Consider the following 20,783-nt stretch of genomic DNA (forward strand, 5'->3'; position numbering starts at 1 on the left):
TCTGGCTAAATAAATATAAACAATTCCTAACATACTACCTTAAAATGAGTGTATAATAAATATCTGTGGAATAAATGGACAGTAAATTTACACTGAAAAGGATAATAAATTTTTGAACTTCTCAAAAAGTCAGAAGCAAGGTATCAAGAATATAACAATTATCCTAAGATGTAGTCTTCTATCAAAGATTTCAAGGCATTTTTATCAATATCATCAAGTAGATGTTCCTATTTCATATTTTATATATGTTAGGCATGAAAAGACTAAATAAAAAGTCTTCCAGAGTCATTCTGAAACTTTTCCTCTGTTATTTGAAAGAGTAAGACACAGGTTTTAATAGTCCATATTTTTTATAAAAACAGTTTTACTGGGTTCTAGCTTTAAAAATTTATCATAATTCATACTCAAACTAGCCCTTTATTCTTATAAAAAGAACTTTATGTATTTTCATCCCCAAGTCTGGTTTGTTTTTTTTCTAAAGCCTAGAGCTCAGGGTTTGGGTTGTCAATGAAGAATTCTGAAAGTGACAAATCCACTTTTTCTGACAGCCAGGAAAAGTGAATGTACTTTCTTCTCCCCAGTGTCACTTCTGTTGCTTCTAAATGAACCAATCTACTCTGATTATCTGACAGTATTTGTTTTTTAATTATCTTGATGATAAATAATGTCATGGACAGCATATCTAACCGTTCTTTAATATTAATATTTCTTTTGCTTGATAGAATTTTAGAAATACATTATTTTTTCAATTAATTCCTTCAACCATTGCAATAGGCCTTTATACAAAAATAAAAAGAAATTAACTTCTGCTGTTATAGACAATTGTAGATATTTTTGGTATCATACATGGAATGATTTCTCAGAAAAAAAAAATGAATTCTGGGATCCCTGGGTGGCTCAGCGGTTTGGCGCCTGCCTTTGGCCCAGGGCGCGATCCTGGAGACCCGGGATCGAATCCCACGTCGGGCTCCCGGTGCATGGAGCCTGCTTCTCCCTCTGCCTGTGTCTCTGCCTCTCTCTCTCTCTCTCTCTGTGACTATCATAAATAAATAAATAAAAATTTAAAAAAAATGAATTCTAAAGTCATATAATATTAAAAGCTGTACCTTAAATGGCCAAAAGACTTAGGTTCTTTTTTATGACCAAATCAGTGACAGAAGAAATTCAGAATAAAAACACACAAAACCCATTATTTGTACTAGCATACAGGAATTAAGCCAAAGCCACATGATTTAATAAATAGTGCACTTTCATTCTTCTGATACATCTAAGATTTGCTATGATAACTTTATATAAAGCAAAAAAAAATTACATAAATATTAAATATTAAACTGTGTTAGTCTGAAGTGGAGATCAATTTTAACTAGAAAGATTTTAACTAGAAAGATCAATTTTAACTAGGAAAACTTACTTTTTACCAGGGCATTAATTAAACATAGGAAAGAAGTAAGAGTGTTAGAAAACTTGGTCACTCGGTTTAGCAGTTTTCTCAGAAAAAATAACAATGAGACCTCTAAGGTTAAGAATTTCAAATGAGGCTGATAGAGAAGACAGACCAAATTAGCTTACCACTTGAACCATTTTGAGATATCTCGCATATCTTGGGTCCTTGGCTACAGTTAAGATATTTTCTGGTGTTACTTCACTTCTCTGTGGTCCAGAGTCTTGTAAACTGTTCTGCTGTAGAGAGTATTGCGTGTAAATCTTCAGACAATTCACAGAGGGGTCCATTATGTTACTTTAAAAGGGATGTATCTTTTTATAATTCTAATACAATCAATATCAGAAAAAAATCATATTTCTAAATTTATATACCAATAATGTAATTATGGGATATATGCTTCCAAATATTTACAAATACTTAAATATGATTTTGGAGGAAATTCCACTTAATATCAACTTATAATTGTTCCTTAAAAATGTAAATATACTCATGGCATTAAAAAATATTGGAATTCTGCTTTATTTGTCCCCCATGTTTTCATAATTATATAAATGGACACATTATTTTAATAAAGCTTTTAATAACGCTAATAAAACTATTTGATTTGCCAACTGTTCAACTCTAGCAGACAGTAAATTGATTTTCTAGGTATTCCTCATTTATTAAATAATCTTAGTCTAAGTGTATATGGCTATTCTATCATCTTAGAAAGCAATACATGGAGAATTTGTGGAAGAGAAGTCCTTTTTTTTTTTCAGACAAAATTATCTAGTTTGTATCTTTCAGCTACATATAGAACTATTAATATTAATACCACTTACAATAAAAAATACTGGGGAATGGTCTTTTTGGATAAAAATGATTTTATCATATAGGCAGTTCTCATTTTGCATGGAACTGTGTTAAATGAAAATTGTCCATATTGGAATCCTGTCCTCAGAATGCAAAGTTAGGACTGTCTGTATAAAGTTCTTGCTTCTTCTATCAACCTGAACATTTAGAGTAAGTTTACTTTTGTGAATTCTCATTATCTATATATTAGCATTACAGGATGCTCCTCAACAGAATGAAATCAATTATATGTCTACATGTCTATGCTGAAATGTAGATAAATCAAGAAATATCTTTAAATGTTTACAGGTTTTAGAATATGAATTATATATTAAGATTTTTCCTCAGATAATTCAAATATATATTAAACCTGTTGAAACACTGAAGTAAATAAAACATCCCCAAATCTCTTAGGTTTCTCCTGTTATATGACACTAAATATACAAAAATGAATGTGTGTGTGTGTGTGTGTGTGTGTGTATAATCTTTAAAATACATAAATACAAAACATCCAAAACATTTAATTAACTAAAAAATTCAAACAAGACCCAAGTATGTTTTTTTAAAAAATTATGGACAATAAACCCATACAATAGCACAATGGAACAAATAAGAATTAATTACACACAGGACCAATGAATTTTCAAAACTTGGCTGTTAACTTTGCCTAATAACCAAGATCTCAACAAAGTTTAATTATGTCAGCTCTTACACTTTTGCTATTTGAATGATCCATTAAGTACTCTATCATATCTCTTTTTTTTTTTTTTTTTTTTTTTTTTATTTTTTTTTTTTTTCTATCATATCTCTCAACTGTCCTTCATTTTATTCTCAATCTCAATTTGCACAATTGGATGTGAGTAATGATAAGATCCGAACTATGAAATTAAAGTTGCAGAAAGGTCAGTATATAAACCTTGGGTCCTTCTTTAACTCACATAGATTAGAGATTGAAATGGATGAGTGATTAAAAAAGTACATGATTATCCTTTACCAGGTAAGTGAGCTGACTGTAATGCCAGTGATTCTGTGTTAAGCAGTACTTAAATCCATTTCAAAATATTTTACATAAAAAAAATAATAACAATGGAGAAGAAGTAAGATGTTGATTTGTATATTAAGAACATGCTAAACAGGTATTAAGCTACTCAACACAAGACTTGACCACAATTTTTTAAACCCAGGAAGCCAACAGAACTTTATAAATTCTTCAAATGAATTAATGTATAGTTTTTAAATAAAATTGCCAAAATATACCAATTATTCTGAATTTTAGAAAATTTAGTTGTGACTACTTGTAATCAATTTTTTGAGACTTTAAATAGGCAGGACCAACACAACTGCTTAAGTTTTAGGATACATACTACAGATGGCATTCAAAATAACACCTGGAAAAAGCAATATTCGAAATTAAACAAAAACTACTTAAAGACATATGACAGCTAATATCCATCAAAGAATAACTATTAGGTAGAGTGAAAACATTTTCTTAATATTTTTTATACATGCCTTGTTTTAGAAAAAGCATGGTTCATATTTAATTGAAAGGATCTTGTGAAGTTAAACTCCTTTAAAACATCTGGATTTTTTTCTTCCATATTATATATATTCCAGTGGCCATAATGAAATCTACTATGTTGATTAGATAGATGTTAAATTTTCTAATATCTAATTATTAAATAAATGGTCATCTAATTATTCCCCAAAAACATATTATAATTAAATTTATGGCTCCTCTCATGGCCTCATACATGTATGTTCAATATATTTAATGAATTCAACACAGGTGCTGGAGACAGTGTAGTATAGCAGGTTAAGAGCTAGGACTTTTGGCACTGGATTGCCTGGGTTAAAATTCCAGCTCTTACACTTGTTCTTTTGACCTTTGACAAGTTACGTAATGATGTACATAATTTCACACAGGTAGCAGTGATAATACAGTATTTACTTCATAGGGCTGCTGTAAGAATTAAATGAGTTAATTTCTGAAAAGCACTTAGAAGCATGCCTGGTAGGTAAGCACCTTCTGCTTGTTAGTCATTATCGTCACACCCAATGTACTCATAACCTGATAAGTATCCTGTGAAAAGTATCTCCAGGTGCAAATGCAGAATCCATATAGATAAGAAGTCTATTTGTTCAGTACTACTAGACAGATCACTATTTAAGTGATCATTTTATTTTGAATTTTAATACTTCACTGAAATACACTAGAAATTATCTATTCTGCAACAAAGAAATTTCATTTGTTGACATAAAAAGTAATATAAAATTTAAATGTATACAGGGCATAAATGAACATCAAGACATTAAGAACCAAATGTAAATTAAAGTATGGCCCTTACTAGGATGCTAATTTGAACAAATCAACTCTAAAACCACACTTTTTAGATACTTGATATTTCTAGGTCAGCATCTCTCAAATTTTAGGAGCCTACAAGTCACCTAGGAATCTTACTATATATATAATATAGATTCTGATTCAGTAGGTTTGGGATGGACCTCAGATTCTGTGATGCCCAGGCTGGTGCTTGGAGCATACTTTGAGTAACAGAGGGTTAGATGACAGTTGGGAATTACTGTTAATTATAGTATATATGATACAGGCATGTGGTTATACAGGAAAGTTCCAGAACTTTTCAGAGACGCTCAAGGAATTACATAGTGGTGAAATGATAATGATGCCTGGGATTCACTTTAGCAAGTGACAAAAAAACTAGATGAAGCAAATGTAACAAAATCTTTACTGGAGGATCTGGGTGATGTGCCTTTAGGTCTTCATTGTACTGGTCTACTTTTGTGTGTGTTTGAAGGTTTTTATAATAAAACATTTAAAAATATCCTTCTTATCATAATGTATGGAAAATGTCCATAGTGAACTTGAAGAATATTATTATGTTCAAGATTTCTCCTAGTCCTCTATATAGTTTCTCTTTTATAGGCAAAAATAAATAAATAAATAACTTCAGGGAGTTCTTCAAAAGAACCATAAAACAGTTAACTTTTTTCAAACTTCATTTTCTATCTCAAGCTTTTGAAATGTTACTATTCAACTTTTACATCTTTATTTAACTTCTTCCTTCAAGCCTGCCGCTAGGTTTGTCTCTTTTAACCAAAAAGATCTGCTCATGTTTTCTGGAACTGAAAAACTTACCTGTGATTTCTCTGAAGTAGTTTCAGAATGTGATTCATTTGTGATACCAGTGACGCTTACAGGAGATACTTCAAATGTGACATCATCTAGGCCTGGAATGGATGACAACTGAGAAAAGAAAATTAATGTGTGGGAAATATCAGAAAGGGAGACAACATAGAGACTCCTAACTCTGGGAAACGAACTAGGGGTGGTGGAAGGGGAGGAGGGCGGGGGGTGGGGGTGAATGGGTGACGGGCACTGAGGGGGGCACTTGACGGGATGAGCACTGGGTGTTATTCTGTATGTTGGTAAATTGAACACCAATAAAAAATAAATGTATTATAAAAAAATAAAATAAAATTAATGGTCTCTTCTGGCTAAAAAAAAGAAAATTAATGCTAGTATATGAAGATAATATTAAGCTGCTTAACCGTTTTAAGTTTCCAAATGAGTGTATGTTTTAGATAGCTATCTTAAGTTTTTAAGCCTATAGAAATAGGGTTTAAAAAATTTCATCGTTGGTGTCTGAAATTCTCCATGCCATAAACTATCTAAAAGTGAAAGGTATTCAAAAATAAAGTATTTTTGAATAATTTCTCATAAATCTAACTTCACTCATATAAACATTTTTTCCCAGGAATTATTTTAAAAAATATATGGGATCTTAGTATAAGATATAAAAGCATGGGCTTTGCCCATGGGTTAAGTCACAAGCTATATGACCTTCTATAAATCTCCGTACACATCAATTTTCTCCCCTATGAAGTGGGGATAAGAAAACTTACCTCAAATAGTTGTTGTAAATAGATTTTTATTAAACATATTTTGTACTTAAAAAAAGTCCTTTGTAGTACATTTTAAGTTTGAATTATCTGGGAAATGACAAGACTCTGTCATCACATTTTAATGTCTGACACAGCCCATTATTTTTTCCTTTCTTTAAACATTTACCACCAAATGTTACTAAAATGTGTCTGTTTCATATACAAAAGATGGGAATGTTGTCAGTAGTTATGTATTTCAGGTTGGATTTGCAAGATCCATGCAAATGCTCTTTTCTGATTTCATTCTGAGATCAGTGATAGACATTTGTCAGATGTTTGGCTAACTTTAGGGATTAATTTTATGGCTATGGAAATAATTAAGGTTAACTTGTTCATACAGTAACTTAACTTGTAACTATGGACTCTAACTCAAGAATTCCCCCAAACATTAAAATAAGGCACATGCTCATAATGAAGAATAATGAAAAAAAAAAAAAAAACCCAACCCAATGGTAATATCTAAAGCAACAGTATTCATTGAGAACTGCTGACTGATGTCAGTACTTAGCACAGTAGCCACGGCCCAGTTTCAAGTAGGTATGGCTGCTAGAAGAGTATCTTCAACACAGCCAAGGCTAGATATTCTAAAATTTTCAGGCTACAGAAATATTCTGAGAGAAATATAATGGCTTATGTCCACAAGATACAGAAAGTACAAACTAGACATTCTGATCATTATGCCAAAGCTATTAGCCATTTTACTTCTCCATAAATATTCAGTATTTTTTCAGATCAACTTTTTTAAAAAAGGACAAGGTCACAAAAATATACTAATGTCTCCACTATTTTATAATCGGGGAAAACATAAAACTGCAAGGTTTCAAATAAAAACTCTTTCCTATTTTTTGCTAGTTATATTGTGTAATTTCTGACATCAAAATTGGTATTCTTCATTAGCATTCAGTATATTTGCAAATAGGAAATAGCTGATATTTTCTCCAAATTTTGCTCTGGAAACACCTGAAGTTTTACATAATTTTTACTATGTTATCAAATGATTACTATTAAGAAAATTGTGAGTTTTCCATCAAATGGAGTGAACTATAGAACACCCCAATTTGTTAGCATGTTACTCACATGCGTTTGACGAAGAATAATGAAAGAAATTTTAGTTCACATGTACATTTAAACAAACTCAGTTAACAGTTCATAATGATATCATTTTATTAACAGTTATAATAAATTAAAAACAAACAAAAAACATGTACCACTTTATGGATGCAGGAGCTAAATTGAATTCATTCCCAAATGAAATTAAAGTATGACTGAGAAAGTGGTATATGTGGAGCAAAGTTTATACTATAAGTTATTCAGAAATACAAACCTTTGCATCTAAAATATTGAGAGTTGTTTCAATTTGCTGGATACGAAGAGAAAGGTCTGCTAGTTTCTGGAAAAGAAAGATTAGAACAAAAGTATAAAGTCTGATTGAAATGAACTGTTAACAGGATAACAAAGGGAAAATTTGAAAATAATTTTTAAAAAACTATGGTTTAGATACTAGTCGTTTTCTAATATACTACTCTCTCATTTACATTGAGTAGGAATGGGAGCTCAAGGATTCTGTTATCTTCATTAGCATGTTTCATGGCTACTTTATAAAGCTCTATTCACAGACAAGCAAAAGTTACATTATCAGCCTTATCAAAGTCATTATGAGAGACATAATCAGTCATTGGGACCAGAATATAAACTTCTTCCAGAATAGAGAGTTTTGTTCACTGTTATATCCCCCATGCCCAGAACAGTATCTGACACTTAACAGGAATCTAGTAATTATTTGTTGATGAATGAAGGAATGCTTCATAGAAAGAATAAAAATTAGCTCAAGACAGCCTGGAACAAAATCTGTCTTTTATTTATTTAAAATTTATTTTTTATTGGTGTTCAATTTGCCAACATATAGAATAACACCCAGTCCTCATCTCATCAAGTGCCCCCCTCAGTGCCCGTCACCCAGTCACCCCCACCCCCCGCCCACCTCCCTTTCTACTACCCCTAGTTCGTTTCCTCCTAACTCTGGAAAATCTGTCTTTTTAAGTTACTTTAACAAGTATATACAATTCGTTTATGCAATTAATCCAAATTTAAATTTTTTAAGTTGAAAGTTAAAAGAACCTGAAGTTAAAAGATGAGCCAGTTCAGGTTGGAAGGAAGTAAAACAAAGAGAAAAAATTAGAGTACTAAAAAGGAAAAGGAATCAACCTACCATCAAATCCGAGATAAAACAGAAGCAAAAGCTTACCATGCTCTAGTTATTCTGTACAATTAAATTACCCATGTGTATATACTATTTACAGCCACACAAATAAAAATAACATCACAAAATATGATCCATAAGAGCATTTACTTAAAACTCCCTAATCCTAAACACTGTTATACTCAGTGACACAGTCCAAGACCAGTTGGCCCGTTTACTAGTTGGCAGATGTGCAGCATTCTGACTGCTTTCTGGGATATTATCAAGATCCTGACTAACTCCTAAGCAGAATTTTAACACCCTAAGTAATGGTCATTTTGCCCACATTTAGGGGGGTGGGGGGGAAACCAGAAAGCAGCCACAGGTTAAAGCTTCTTCACAGACACTTTTAAGATGAGCATCCTGGTGTCTACAAATCTATAATTTAGAAATAAAACATTAGAATCTAGTTTTTATTTTTTTTTCTCAAAGGATTTTTATGCATCTATTGAGATCATATTTTTTCTTATTACATTTGCTGCTGTGGTGAATTACATTGATAGATATTCAAATGTTATATGAACTTTGTGTTCCTCAGATGAACCCCATTGAGTTATCATACATGATCCTCTTTAATTTAATTTTTTTTAAATCTTTAGAGGAAAAAAATCCCATTTATTTAAAATCGTCCAACATTTAAAAATCTAACCCTGGGAAACGAACTAGGGGTGGTAGAAGGGGAGGAGGGCGGGGGGGTGGGAGTGATTGGGTGACGGGCACTGGGGGTTATTCTGTATGTTGGTAAATTGAACACCAATAAAAAAACAAACAAACAAACAAAAAAACATAGGGCTACTGCCATAAAAGAAGAGGCTTTTTTACTCTGCTGAAGGTGCCCAGGAGTTAGCTTACTCCCCCAGGAGGATTTGGAACAAGCTTGGATTTAGAAATTAAGTTTCTTGTTCTGGGTGTGTTGATTGAGTGGTCATGGCAACATCTGTGGCCTAGTCACACAGATGTGGTCCAGAAAGAGAGTATTGCCTTGTACAGCAGTGATTCAAGCCTGGATCTGGATTTTTAAATGTTGGAAGATTTTAGAATGTAGTTTTTAAAAAACATTTTGGTATTTTAGAGAGAGAGAGAGCGAGCACACAAGTGGGAGGGGGAGAGGGAGAATCTCAAGTAGACTCCATGCCAAGCATAGAGCCTAACTTGGGACAGGATATCATGAACTGAAGATCATGACTTGGGCCAAAATAAGTCAGATGCTCAACCGACGGTGCCAACCAGGTGCCCCTAGAATCTAGTTTTAAATGGCACTTAAAGCTAAGTTTAAGTTTGATTTCTAGCATTTGTTCATATAAAGCTTTAATGTAAACATAAATATAGGTTTATAGAAAAATCATATGAATGAATTCCTTTCCAAATTATAAGTGTTGTCCTAGAAATCATGGAAATTAAATTTTTGCAAATTTCATTAGTCTTTTAATTCATTAGAGAAGATTAGTAACTACAGAAATCCTACAGCTAATTAATTTGTAAGTGAGATACTTTCTAGCTTATCTAAAAATACTTATATTGGTTTGATTAAAATAAAAACAGAAAAAGATGAATTAAAAATTAATTTTTGTTTAGATATCTTTATATAAATGTACTTTTATTTATTTGTTTCTTTATTTAGAGAGAGTGGGCGCCTGAGCGGATAAAGGGGGGAGGGGTTAGGGGAGAGGGAGACAATGAACCTTAAGCAGGATCCAGGCCCAGCAAGGAGCCCAAATGCAGGGCTCTATCTCACCACCCTGAGATCATGACCTGAGCCAAAATCAAGAGTCAGATGCTCACCTAGGTGGCCCCAGATAAATGTACTTTTAGGCAATAATCACCATCATTGTAAACTATGCTACACTGTGCATACAATATATCATTTGAAATCTCACACCAAACATATAAAGCAGGAACTGTTATCATGCCAATTTTAGAGAGAAAACTGAGTTTTCACACAAGTAAAATAATCTGAACTGAACTGAACTGACCTGAACTGAAGGCAGATGCTTAACCAATAGAGCCACCCAGGCAAACTAAATGCCAGTTTTAATAGTTAAAAACATCTCTAGACATTGCAAAATGTCCCCTGGTTGAGAACCACTGCTTAAACCGTAGAGGACTATGGGTAAATAACATGATCAATGACGGTAACTGTCCCCACCTCCGAAAGTTCTAGCAGAAAGAAGAAATTGAAACAACAGTTTTTCCATCCACATAACCATCCTATCTTTATAAGCATTTAAAGCAAACTTGAAATATCTTGGTTTGGGACAATAAGGGAATTTGCAAGGTACCTGAAGTTTGCCAGATAAGTTGAAAATTTCTTGATTTATCATCCACCTATTTCTAAGGCAATGCATTTTATTAAAGTGAAAAGGAAGATGAAAGGAAGAAATCTGGAGTTAACAGCTGAACATGGAAACAAAAATAAAACACTGTGGCTTTTCAGGTTTGTAAAATATCCAGTCTGCATATCCAATTCTCTAAAAGAGAAACAATACTTTAAAATAATGGATCTCTTGGTATATCACACTGGGTCGAATACATCTTATAAGCCAGAAAGGGAAGCAATCAATGGTTTTATTAATTTTCATCTGACACTTAAACCCAGCATTTGTAAAAGTTGTAAAAGCAGTTATAAAAGTTGTAGAAGTAAATACAGTTTTAAGCAAGATTATTTGGTTGAAGGTTACATCCAAGAGCGGGGTTAAAAATTGGATGCAGAAGATAAGCACTATAAAATTTTGTTAGGTTATATGAAAATTCTCAGTATTTTTTTCTATTCTTAAAGAATTTAGAAAAAAGAAACAGTTTAGAGTATCTAAACTTGGCTGAATACTCTGTATTCTAGACATGTTACAAGTTGGAGTCAAAATAACACATATGATTGCCCTATTTATAGAGGAGCTTTGAATTTAAAATTCATTATAAGGTTAAATTTCTGCTCAGTTTTATCTGTAATAGGCATAGAACTTGCATTGCACTCCTCATCCCATCCTGTTTTAAATTTGCAAACCCAATGGACCACCATAAGACTTTTCTGATTAGGCCCAGAACAGAAATGCTTACTGGGATTTGTGAAGGAAGAACTTTGTAACTTGAGTCTGATTCAACTACTTTCCTTTCTCTGTCTTCCAACCTTTCTTCTTACCCTGATTACAGTCATTAAAAGAGTTGCAAAGCACCCTGGTATCCAGAAAGTTTTTAAAAAGTGAAGTTCTACAGTTTTCTCTTTATTAGAGAATTCTAAAACCAGTATTATTGATGAAGAAAGAGCCCTAATCATTTGTTTCAAATTTACTTCCAGTTTGAGTTTAGCTGTGACTGAAGTTGTTACAGGTGGGTTTGGTTCAAATCAAATTATGTGAAAAACAACAAACAAAGGTTTCCTTCCCCCCCGCTTGTCACAGTTCACTTCCAATTCAAAAAATAACATCTGCGTTTCCTTTTTTACTGAGGGAGAAAATACATTTTGGCTCTTGTTTAAGGCTTTCACTAAACAAGGACTATAGGTCTAATAGGTGCTATCAACAAACAACCCATTTTGAAAAATCACATTGATCTTAACTCGAGGAAAAAAAATGGCACTTGATGTTGAATACATACATTATATCCTCGGAATTTATCACATCAAAAAAGACATCACATCCATGAATATGGCATAGCAAAGAAGAGAATACAAATCTAAAAAAAACAAATTTTTAAATAGCTCACTGCAGTACCTAACCAGATCAGAAGGTGTAATGTAACAGAACAGTGAAACACTTCTATTTTTTCCAGTTATTAGATCAGAATTAGAACCCCAACTCTGTTACTTTCTATGTGAGTGTGGACACAAGTAATACTTGTCCACACAAGTAATAGTAGTGACTCCAGCTATAAATACTATGCACACAAATATATGTTGAATGAATGAATAAGGACTAAGCAAATGATTTAAATCTCTCTACATCTCAATTTCTGTGTTTCTAAAACACAGAAAATTGGACCTTTCTCAAAGGGCTGGGCTGTGATGATTGAATACATGTAGAACACTTAGTAAAATGCCTAGCACAGAATAAGCAGACAATAAATATTAGTGTCATCACACCAGTCAACAATTGACATAAATATCCAAACTGCTAAAATATGAATTTGCAAATAATGAGTTAGAGTCAACCCTAGACTACCATCCATAAGAAGAAGGTGGCAATAAACTACCTTCAAACTTCACGAGTTTTTGGTCAACAAACTTTTCTCTAGGGTTTAAGGAAGAGAAGAAGTAGGGACTAGTGAGACACTCAAAACAGTTGAGGGGAAGCTGAGAGAGAGAGAGACAGAAGGGGGTTAAAGAGTGAATCACGTGGTTTTGCTAATACGTAGGCAATAAATAAACAGGAGAGGATTAGTTATATTTGATCTAGTCTTTAGTAAATAGGATTCACTATCCAGGCAGTGAAAATTACTAAACACTAGGAAAGTAAGGGGCTGCCCCTGTCTCAGGGCAGTTTAACTGAGTTGCCTTCATAGGTGTGTTTGCTGGTTGTTGTTTTATTTTTTTAATCTGGTGATAAGGAGTATGGGGATGGAATATTTGCTCCTCTCTGCTAACAATCCTTGAACCCTCTCTCTCCACCCTGCCTATCCTGGTATAAAAAGTGAGGGACTAAATCCAGTAATCTTTGGTTTACTGCTCTGTGGTCAGTAGATTCTATATCCCATTTAGAGAGGCAGCAATATACGATAAAACTCATGGGAGCAAGCACCTAACTTCTGGGCCTGTTCGATAAAATACATGGAACAGAGTCCCTGACTCTATCAATTATCATATTTCACTTTTGTTTTAGTGAGAAGGCAGAAGAGATTTTGGCTAGAGATTGCTAATTTAGACAAAAATAACATATGCTATACATGTGAAAATAGTTTCCCTGTCTCCATGCAAATTTTTGCTAATAGGAATTCATCTAACAAAAACTACTTGCTAAAGCTATACCTTATAAATAAAACAGTGAACTAAATACTGTTTTTATTGACTCACCTGTGAATGATCTCATTTTATTCCTCCTTCTCCTTTCTTAAACCCAATTTAAACCCATGGTTCCATTTCTTTCCCATTCTCTTTTTTGGCTTTTGAAGAAAAAACAGGGGTCCCTGAACCTGGTACCTAATCCTTAACTGGTTATTTGCTAAAAGTATTTTTATTATTTTCATAATATTTGATATTTGATATCAAGGATATTTGATACTAAAGTTATGTTTTGAGGCTACTTCCCCAACCATCATTTGCATCAAGGAATGTTAAATAGTATTTTTAAAAAATATTTTACTTATTTATTCATTTAATAGAAAGAATGAGTGGAGGGGGAGGGGTAGAGGGAGAAGCAGACTCCCTGCTCAGGGAGCCAGGTGCCTGGATCCTGATCTAACCAAAGGCAGATGCGCTTAACCAAAGCAGCAGTGATTAATCACAGACTGAGCCACCCAGGTGCCCCGATAATTTTAATATAAACTGAAAATAATGTGTACTTAAAAATGTAAATCTTTGAGAGAAAAAAATGTAAATCTTCAGGGAAAACAATGTAAATCTTTGGGGTAATAGAAACAAATTTCAAAGTAATGTTTTTGACTGTGAATTCCTTTTTGTTCTCTTTAGTCACAGACTTAGTAAACTATCTCTGAAGGCCTCCAGAAACTAATTCTGCAGAGGTGGGGTGCAAGACTGATGGTACAGAATGGAGCAGGATTTAAGTAAGGAAGGTTACCAGGACACCTGGACAGCGAGAGGTCCTGGTAAATGAACACATAGACTGCAATTCTTGTTTTACTCATTTGCCACCTTTCAAAGTGTAAGATGGTTCCTGAGCTACCCATTAAACCATTATCACCGGACCTACCTCCTCACAAACTGTAGAAAAGCGGTTGAGGAACTGTACAGTGTGCACCACAAACTGGTTTAGAAATGCCACCGTTCTTTTCTGTTGAATAGCTGGCACCTGTGTTATGTAAAGACAAACATGGTTTGTACAGGACAAAGTACACCATGCAAACCCACTGACATCTGCATCTATGCGCACACACACACACACACACACACACACACACTCCTTGCCATGTAATAATAACAGGCCTCTTTCCTATGCTATAGGAGTTACTCGAAGTACTAGAAATAGTCACGAACTTGTTTTCCTAAACTGTGGGAGTGTGGTGTCCGATGATGACAGAAGCTGCAAAGTTTAAGAGGGAGCTTTGGATTCACAAGTGCGAACTTTAGGAGGTAAAGGCAGGACACACAGACACACGGAACACTTGGGGATCAAACAGAAGAGGTGAGGTGAGAGGTCGCGACCTGCCCCTGTAGCCGTCGCGTACCCCGTGCGTAGCGAGTCCGCACTCAGGAAGCGCCCCTGACTGACCCCGGGAAAGGCACCCCACCAGCTGGGACGGGTCAGGAAGGACCCTGCATCTTTACAGTGAACTGTGGGGCTTCCCCCCACCGAGGACGGGACCGGAGAGGCCGGGGGTCAGGACGGACGTGGACACGGAGAGATGGGGCGTCCCTGGGACCGAGCGTCCGGTGGCCATCCTCCTCCCAGGGCGCCTGAATGCAACGTGGCCTTTTACAAACCTTGGTCAGGTCTATGCCTGACCCCATGAGAGGAAGCCCGTCCTCATCCATGTTGTCAGCGGGTGGGGGACCAGAGGCTCGCCCACAAAGCCCTCCCAAACCCGGCCCGCCCAACCCGGCAACGATGTGCCAACACCTCCCCCTGGGCCCACCCCCCAGCGCCCTTCCCACCGGAAGGAAACACCTCCGCCCGCCAATCACGCGACCGCTCCCGGAGAGCCCGCCTCTTTGCACGGCATTCTGGGATTGGTAGTTCAAGTCTGGGCTGTGACGTCAGACGCAAGGCGCGGGGTAGGACCAGACCGCGGCTTTAGCTGTGGGATCTTAAGAAGGGGGCGGCGCGAGTGGGGTTACCCCTGCTTCCCTCCACCGTCGGGTAAATAGCTAAGTCGTTCGGTAATAAAAAGTATATACATTTAAGTATATACCTGGGAAGTGTCGGATGCTCGCCTCGGTCCTGTGGGGAATGCAGATACTGAGCCTGCTTGCCCTGAAGGGGTTTCTTTATGCCCCGAAGGAGGAGACAGAACTGGTTTCCTTAGGGCTTTAGAACGTGAGACACAAAGTCAGACGCTACAAGTGAGGCGTACACTAACGGAGGTGACAGCCGCTTCGATCGTCGGAAACGTACAACACACAGACCCCGAGACCGAACTTGGCATCAGGGATTTGAAGATGTTGGCTCCCATGTTAACCGTGCAGCTCCGCACCTGTAGGACCCAGGGCAGCCACCAACCAATCTTGGAGCCCTTTCTGTGCACCAACCAGGACACCCAGCACTGAAAAGATGCAGAAATAGTGGCTCACTTCAGAAAACTTCTAGTTGAGGGCAGACACACGGAGTCCAGAAGTGCTGCATCTAGACAGAGGTGCTAACAGCGCTGAGAAAGCTGTGCATCTGCACCCACGTGGGTGTGCGTGGCCCCGTACTTGTAGGTACACCGCAGATAACAGGTGCTCCTAAATCTGAGGAAACCGGAGAAGATAGCCTTTTAGCAGGTACTTGAGTGGAGTTGATGCAGACAGACAGTTGGGGGTGGACTTTTCTACAAAGGCACAGAGTCCTGGGGTGTGTATGGTATGTAGGGAAGACGTGAAGCTGCTTGATTCTGTTGGAGAAAAAAAAAAAAAAAATTTCCAGAAATGGAGAATGGTAAGAAAGGAGTCAGGAGAAGTAGAACAGCTCATTAAAGGCCTTTGGTGCCACATTTGATAGTAGACTCCAGGTTTCTCTGAGGTGTGATCCGTGGACCACCTGTATCAGCTATTTGGGAGCTGTCAGGACTTCTTAAAATGCATTCCAGGGACTAACCTTAGAAAAACAAGCACCTCTGGGGGTGAGCCTAGAAATCTGCATTTTATACCTCCCCCCCACACACACACACCTTTATTCTAAACGGAAATGTCACGACGTTTCTTCTGTAGGTGCTGGAGGCCGTTAACAATTCTGAGCAGGAGAGAGACATGATTCACTCTTTCATGACTTCCCTCTCACCTCTCTGGCCATTCGTCTTTCCTTTGTCAGTCCCTTGCCATTTTCCCAACCCCTGGAGTTTCCCACACTGATGTATCTAAGCGCCATCTCAGCCTGGAAGCCAGTGTGGCTGAAGCAGAGTGAGCAAGGTGGGGAACTGGAGGAGATAAAACTCGTGTGGGGACATATTATGGGGAGCCTCGTGGTCCACTGTAAGGGCTTTGGCTCTCCGGGGAAGGTGGGCAGGCAGGAAGACTTCAGGCAGAGGCCTGAGGGGACCCCTGGGGAGCTCTGAGCAGGGGAGTGGCAAGATCAGGACTGTGTTTGAGGACAGTCATTGTATTAGGCACAAGGTAATGAGGGGCGCTGGTGGCAGCCCCGGAGAAGCTGCCGAGCTGCACCGTCACCCTTTACTCCATCCTCTGCTGTGCTTAAGCATTCATCAAGCTGCGCACCTTCAGCTCCTGCTCTGCTCTTGAATCTGCCCGAAAGGCTCAGGTGACCTTCAGGCCGCATGTCACCTTCCGACGTGCTCTGCCTCCCGGGATCCTGCAGTGGCCTCTCTTGCCCCATCTGTGTACCTCCAGCCTCAGCACCTGCGGCCCGGTAGCTACTGTTTACACACCAGATGTGCTGGCCATCCCGGGATGTGGTTTAGCTCCTCGTTGCCCTCAGTGTACTGTGCTCACGAGGCCCGCGGCCTGGGCCTGGCTCTTGCTCACCTCTCCAACCTCGCTTCCCACTCTTCTTTCCTTTTAACTCCCTGCCCTGGAACATCTCTAAATTCTTGAAACCAGAAATTGCTGTGGGCCTTAAATGCACTGTGTCCCCTGCCTGTGGCCTGCCCCTTGTCCCCCCCCCCCGCCCCCGCCCCTGCCCCTGCCCCTGCTTACTTGTCTGCTGCCTCCTTTATCCTTGCTTCCCAGCACTTTGACTACAAGGTACTTGGATGTAATATTTTTTGTGTTCATCCTTCTTGAAGTTTGCTGGGCTTCTCAGATCTGTGGTTTGATGTTCTAAGTCAAAATTTTGGAAGGTTTTTTTAGCCATTAATTTTTAAAAAAAAAAAAAGATTTTTTTTGTCATGTTTCTTTTTTCTGGGACTCCAAGATACATGTATGTTAGATTGCTTAGTACTGTCCACAGTTCATTGATGCTCTGCTTTTTTTTTTTTCCTCCCCAGAATAGGTAATTCTTATCAACCTATCTTCAAGCTCACTGAAACTTTGTTTTCTAGGGTTCAATTTATTATGAAACTACTCATCCAATAAATTTTGATTCTAGATTCTTCAGTTCTAAAATGTCCATTTTTAGGAGTTTCTGTTTTTCTCCTAAAATTCCTTGCAACGGGCAGCCCTGGTGGCTCAGCGGTTTAGCACCACCTTCAGCTGGGGGTGTGATCCTGGAGACCCAGAATCAAGTCCCATGTCGGGCTTCCTGCATGGAGCCTGCTTCTCCCTCTGCCTGCGTCTCTGCCTCTCTCTCTCTCTCTCTATCTCTCTGTGCCTCTCATGAATAAATAAATAAAATATTAAAAAAATTAAATTTCTTGCACCTATCTCCCATCTTTCCCTGTGTGTCTATGTATACACACACACACATATATATATATATATATATACATATATATATATATATATATATTTTTTTTTTTTTTGAGAGAGAGAGAGAGAGGAGGGAGGGGTAGAGGGAGAGGGGGAGGAAATCTCAACCAGGTTTCATGCCCAGCACAGAGCCCCATGCCTGGCTTGATCTCACAATCCTAAGATCATGACCTGAGCTGAAATCAGAGTCAGATGCTTAACCAACTGAGGCGCCCCTCCCTGTATATTTTTAAAAACAAATTTATAATTGTTACTTTCAACTTTTTAAAAAGATTTTATTTATTTATTCATGAGACACACACACACACAGACAGAGACACAGGCAGAGAAAGAAGCAGGCTCCCTGTGGGAAGCCTGATGTGGGACTCGATCCTGGGACCCCAGGATCACAACCTGAGCCAAAAGCAGACGCTCAACCCCTGAGCCACCCAGGCACCCCTGTTACTTTCAAATTCTTATCTAATGGTTCCAGTATCTGGTTCACCTATATGTCTGCTTCTTTTAGGTTTGACTATGGGTTCTTTTTCCTCTGTTTTGGGATGTCACATATTTTTAATTTTTATTCTGGACCTTCTGAGAAAAAAAAAAAAAAGGAACAGTGGAAATTAAGTGAAGAACTGAGCCTTCAGATACTTCACACATTGAGTTGAACTGGTGCTGGGCTCTAGTTTTAATCAGACTGCATTCCCTTGCAGTTAGCCCAACTCCTGACCTCCTGTGAAGAGTGGAACTCTTTGATCTTGTCAGTGTCTGAGTTGGAGGGGAATGGTCTATGGTGTCAGAACATTTTGGTTCACCTTTGTGTTCAACTTCAGCAAGGCCTAGGACCCTAAACCTATGAGAATGTGCAAGACTTTTAGTGTTCTTTTTACTTACCAGACGTATTTCCTTCTACTGCTGCTATCTTAACAATCTTAGGGAGTGGGATGGAGGCCCAAGTGAATTTTTTTTGGAGGGGTTGGGGTCCTTCCAGGCCCAAGTCTGTCCCACCAGCTTATACTGTTGGCAAAAAATCTCAGCTGGCTTCTTCTTGACTCTGCAGAGTCCCTCAGAGTGTCACAGGCTTGTTCCTCCCCTACCCGTAGCTAGGCCAGACCTCCCTGAGCAGGGTAATGTGACAGCTCTCTACACACTTCCATCCCCCTAGACCCAGACTTCTCTGTAGAATTTAGTTCACTAAGGTCTTATTCCACCCACTGCTTTCTAACAACCCATGGAAAAATATGATTTTTATTTTATCTGGTCACTTTTTATTAGCACAGATGTGACAGGCTTTCTCACATCTTTCCATCTCCTAAATGGTAGCAGAAGCTTTATCATCCTCTCCCAGGAGAAGCGTTCCCTGATCCACCAATGCTGGACTCAGTGTACCTCTGAATATATACTTGCACAGTGTCTTCTGTGTTATGTTATCGTGGCACATTCTAGACTCACTTGTTTGCCTGAATGCCCTACTAGACCGTTGATTCAGGGCAGGGGTTGTGACCTAAAGAAAATCTTTAAGTATCTGTCAAGTGATTCTTGGGCCTAATGCCCCTGTGCTTCCACCTTACTTGATCTTCCATGGATCTTTGATTTAGGCCAGCACCCTAATTCTGTGTAAACCCATTGAACCAGCTTACCTTGAGCAGAGGAGAACCAACCCCGACCGTGCCTTCCTGGTTACATGGGTTATATGTAAGCAGCAGGCAAGGACAGCTATCGTCTAGAATCACAGAGACATGAGCCTGCTCTCAGTTGCCCAATTGACAATTTTTTTTTTTTTTTTTCAGAGCAGTTTGCTTTCTTAAAACAAAACACCAAAGGCTGGATGTGATTTCTGGTTAACAGAAAGAAGAGTGGCAGCTTTTCTCTGCCTCCCGGGATCCCTGGCGAATACTGTTCATGAGTCACCTGTGGCTACTGACAGCAGTGCCCTTCACAGCTTAGTGACTGGATTGCTGGATTGCCAGGGCGACCAGAAACAACCGGTGGCTACAAGTCCCAGCCAGCTAGTGGGAATCTTCTGCCGCGTACCCCTTCCTCCGGGTTTCCAGCAGAGATGGATTACATTCCATGTGCTGTGGTGCATTTTGGAGGCAAAACAAGTAGATTGGAATCAATACTGGTTCCAAAGGGCAGAGACTAAATGTAACACCCACATGTATCTATTCAATAAAAAAACCTTGAGGATGTTTCGACAGTGAACTTTGTTATCATAGCAGATTGCTAGAAAATAATTTAATTTTATCGTAAGTTCTTAGGTAGGCAAAACCATGAGAACAGGGTGCCAGTTTTTCTTCTGCATCTCTTCCTGCTTGGTTCAGGATGAGCAGTTAGAGGGGTGCAGTGTTCCTTTGGATGAGCGGGAAAATGAAGTCCAATGTCCCCTATTCCCCACTCTGCTCCCAACACTTATGTATCTTACAGATTGTGAACTGGGACTTGGTTAAGCGAATTGGGTTGTAGGCTTATATCCTCTACGTGGGACGCTGGATTGCCTCTGGAAAGCTACCTTAAGAGGGGTCCCCGTCCCCAGGAAGACAGCTTATAGCCTGGTGAGGATCCTGCTTCCTTTGATGAGTCTTTTTTTTTTTTTTTTTTTTATGATAGTCACAGAGAGAGAGAGAGAGAGGCAGAGAAACAGGCAGAGGGAGAAGCAG

The 20,783-nt window shown here is 38.0% G+C and overlaps 1 protein-coding gene and 1 long non-coding RNA gene across 5 annotated transcripts in view; one reads left to right on the forward strand and one right to left on the reverse strand.

Moving 5' to 3' along the window:
* Positions 1–15,230, reverse strand: part of WASHC3 (WASH complex subunit 3) — a 44,827-nt gene extending 29,597 nt beyond the window's left edge. The window contains exons 1-5 of one of the 4 annotated variants that reach the window (XM_072773357.1): positions 15,064–15,230; positions 14,333–14,431; positions 7,560–7,625; positions 5,430–5,537; positions 1,570–1,677 (exon numbers count right to left, since the gene is read on the reverse strand). In XM_072773357.1, coding sequence (XP_072629458.1) covers positions 1,570–1,677; positions 5,430–5,537; positions 7,560–7,625; positions 14,333–14,431; positions 15,064–15,114 — 432 coding nt within the window. In that variant the 5' untranslated portion in view covers positions 15,115–15,230. Of the gene's footprint in view, positions 1–1,569; positions 1,681–5,429; positions 5,538–7,559; positions 7,626–14,332; positions 14,432–15,063 lie in introns of all 4 variants that reach the window. The other 3 variants (XM_072773356.1, XM_072773358.1, XM_072773359.1) reach the window with 3 other exon arrangements.
* LOC140602981 (uncharacterized) lies at positions 14,500–20,328 on the forward strand. Its single transcript, XR_012005995.1, has 2 exons — positions 14,500–16,062; positions 19,914–20,328. It is a non-coding gene; the product is annotated as an uncharacterized lncRNA (long non-coding RNA).
* The last annotated feature ends 455 nt before the right edge of the window (positions 20,329–20,783 follow it).

Source organism: Canis lupus, chromosome 13 (assembly GCF_048164855.1).
Source record: "Canis lupus baileyi chromosome 13, mCanLup2.hap1, whole genome shotgun sequence".
Taxonomy (NCBI): domain Eukaryota; kingdom Metazoa; phylum Chordata; class Mammalia; order Carnivora; family Canidae; genus Canis; species Canis lupus.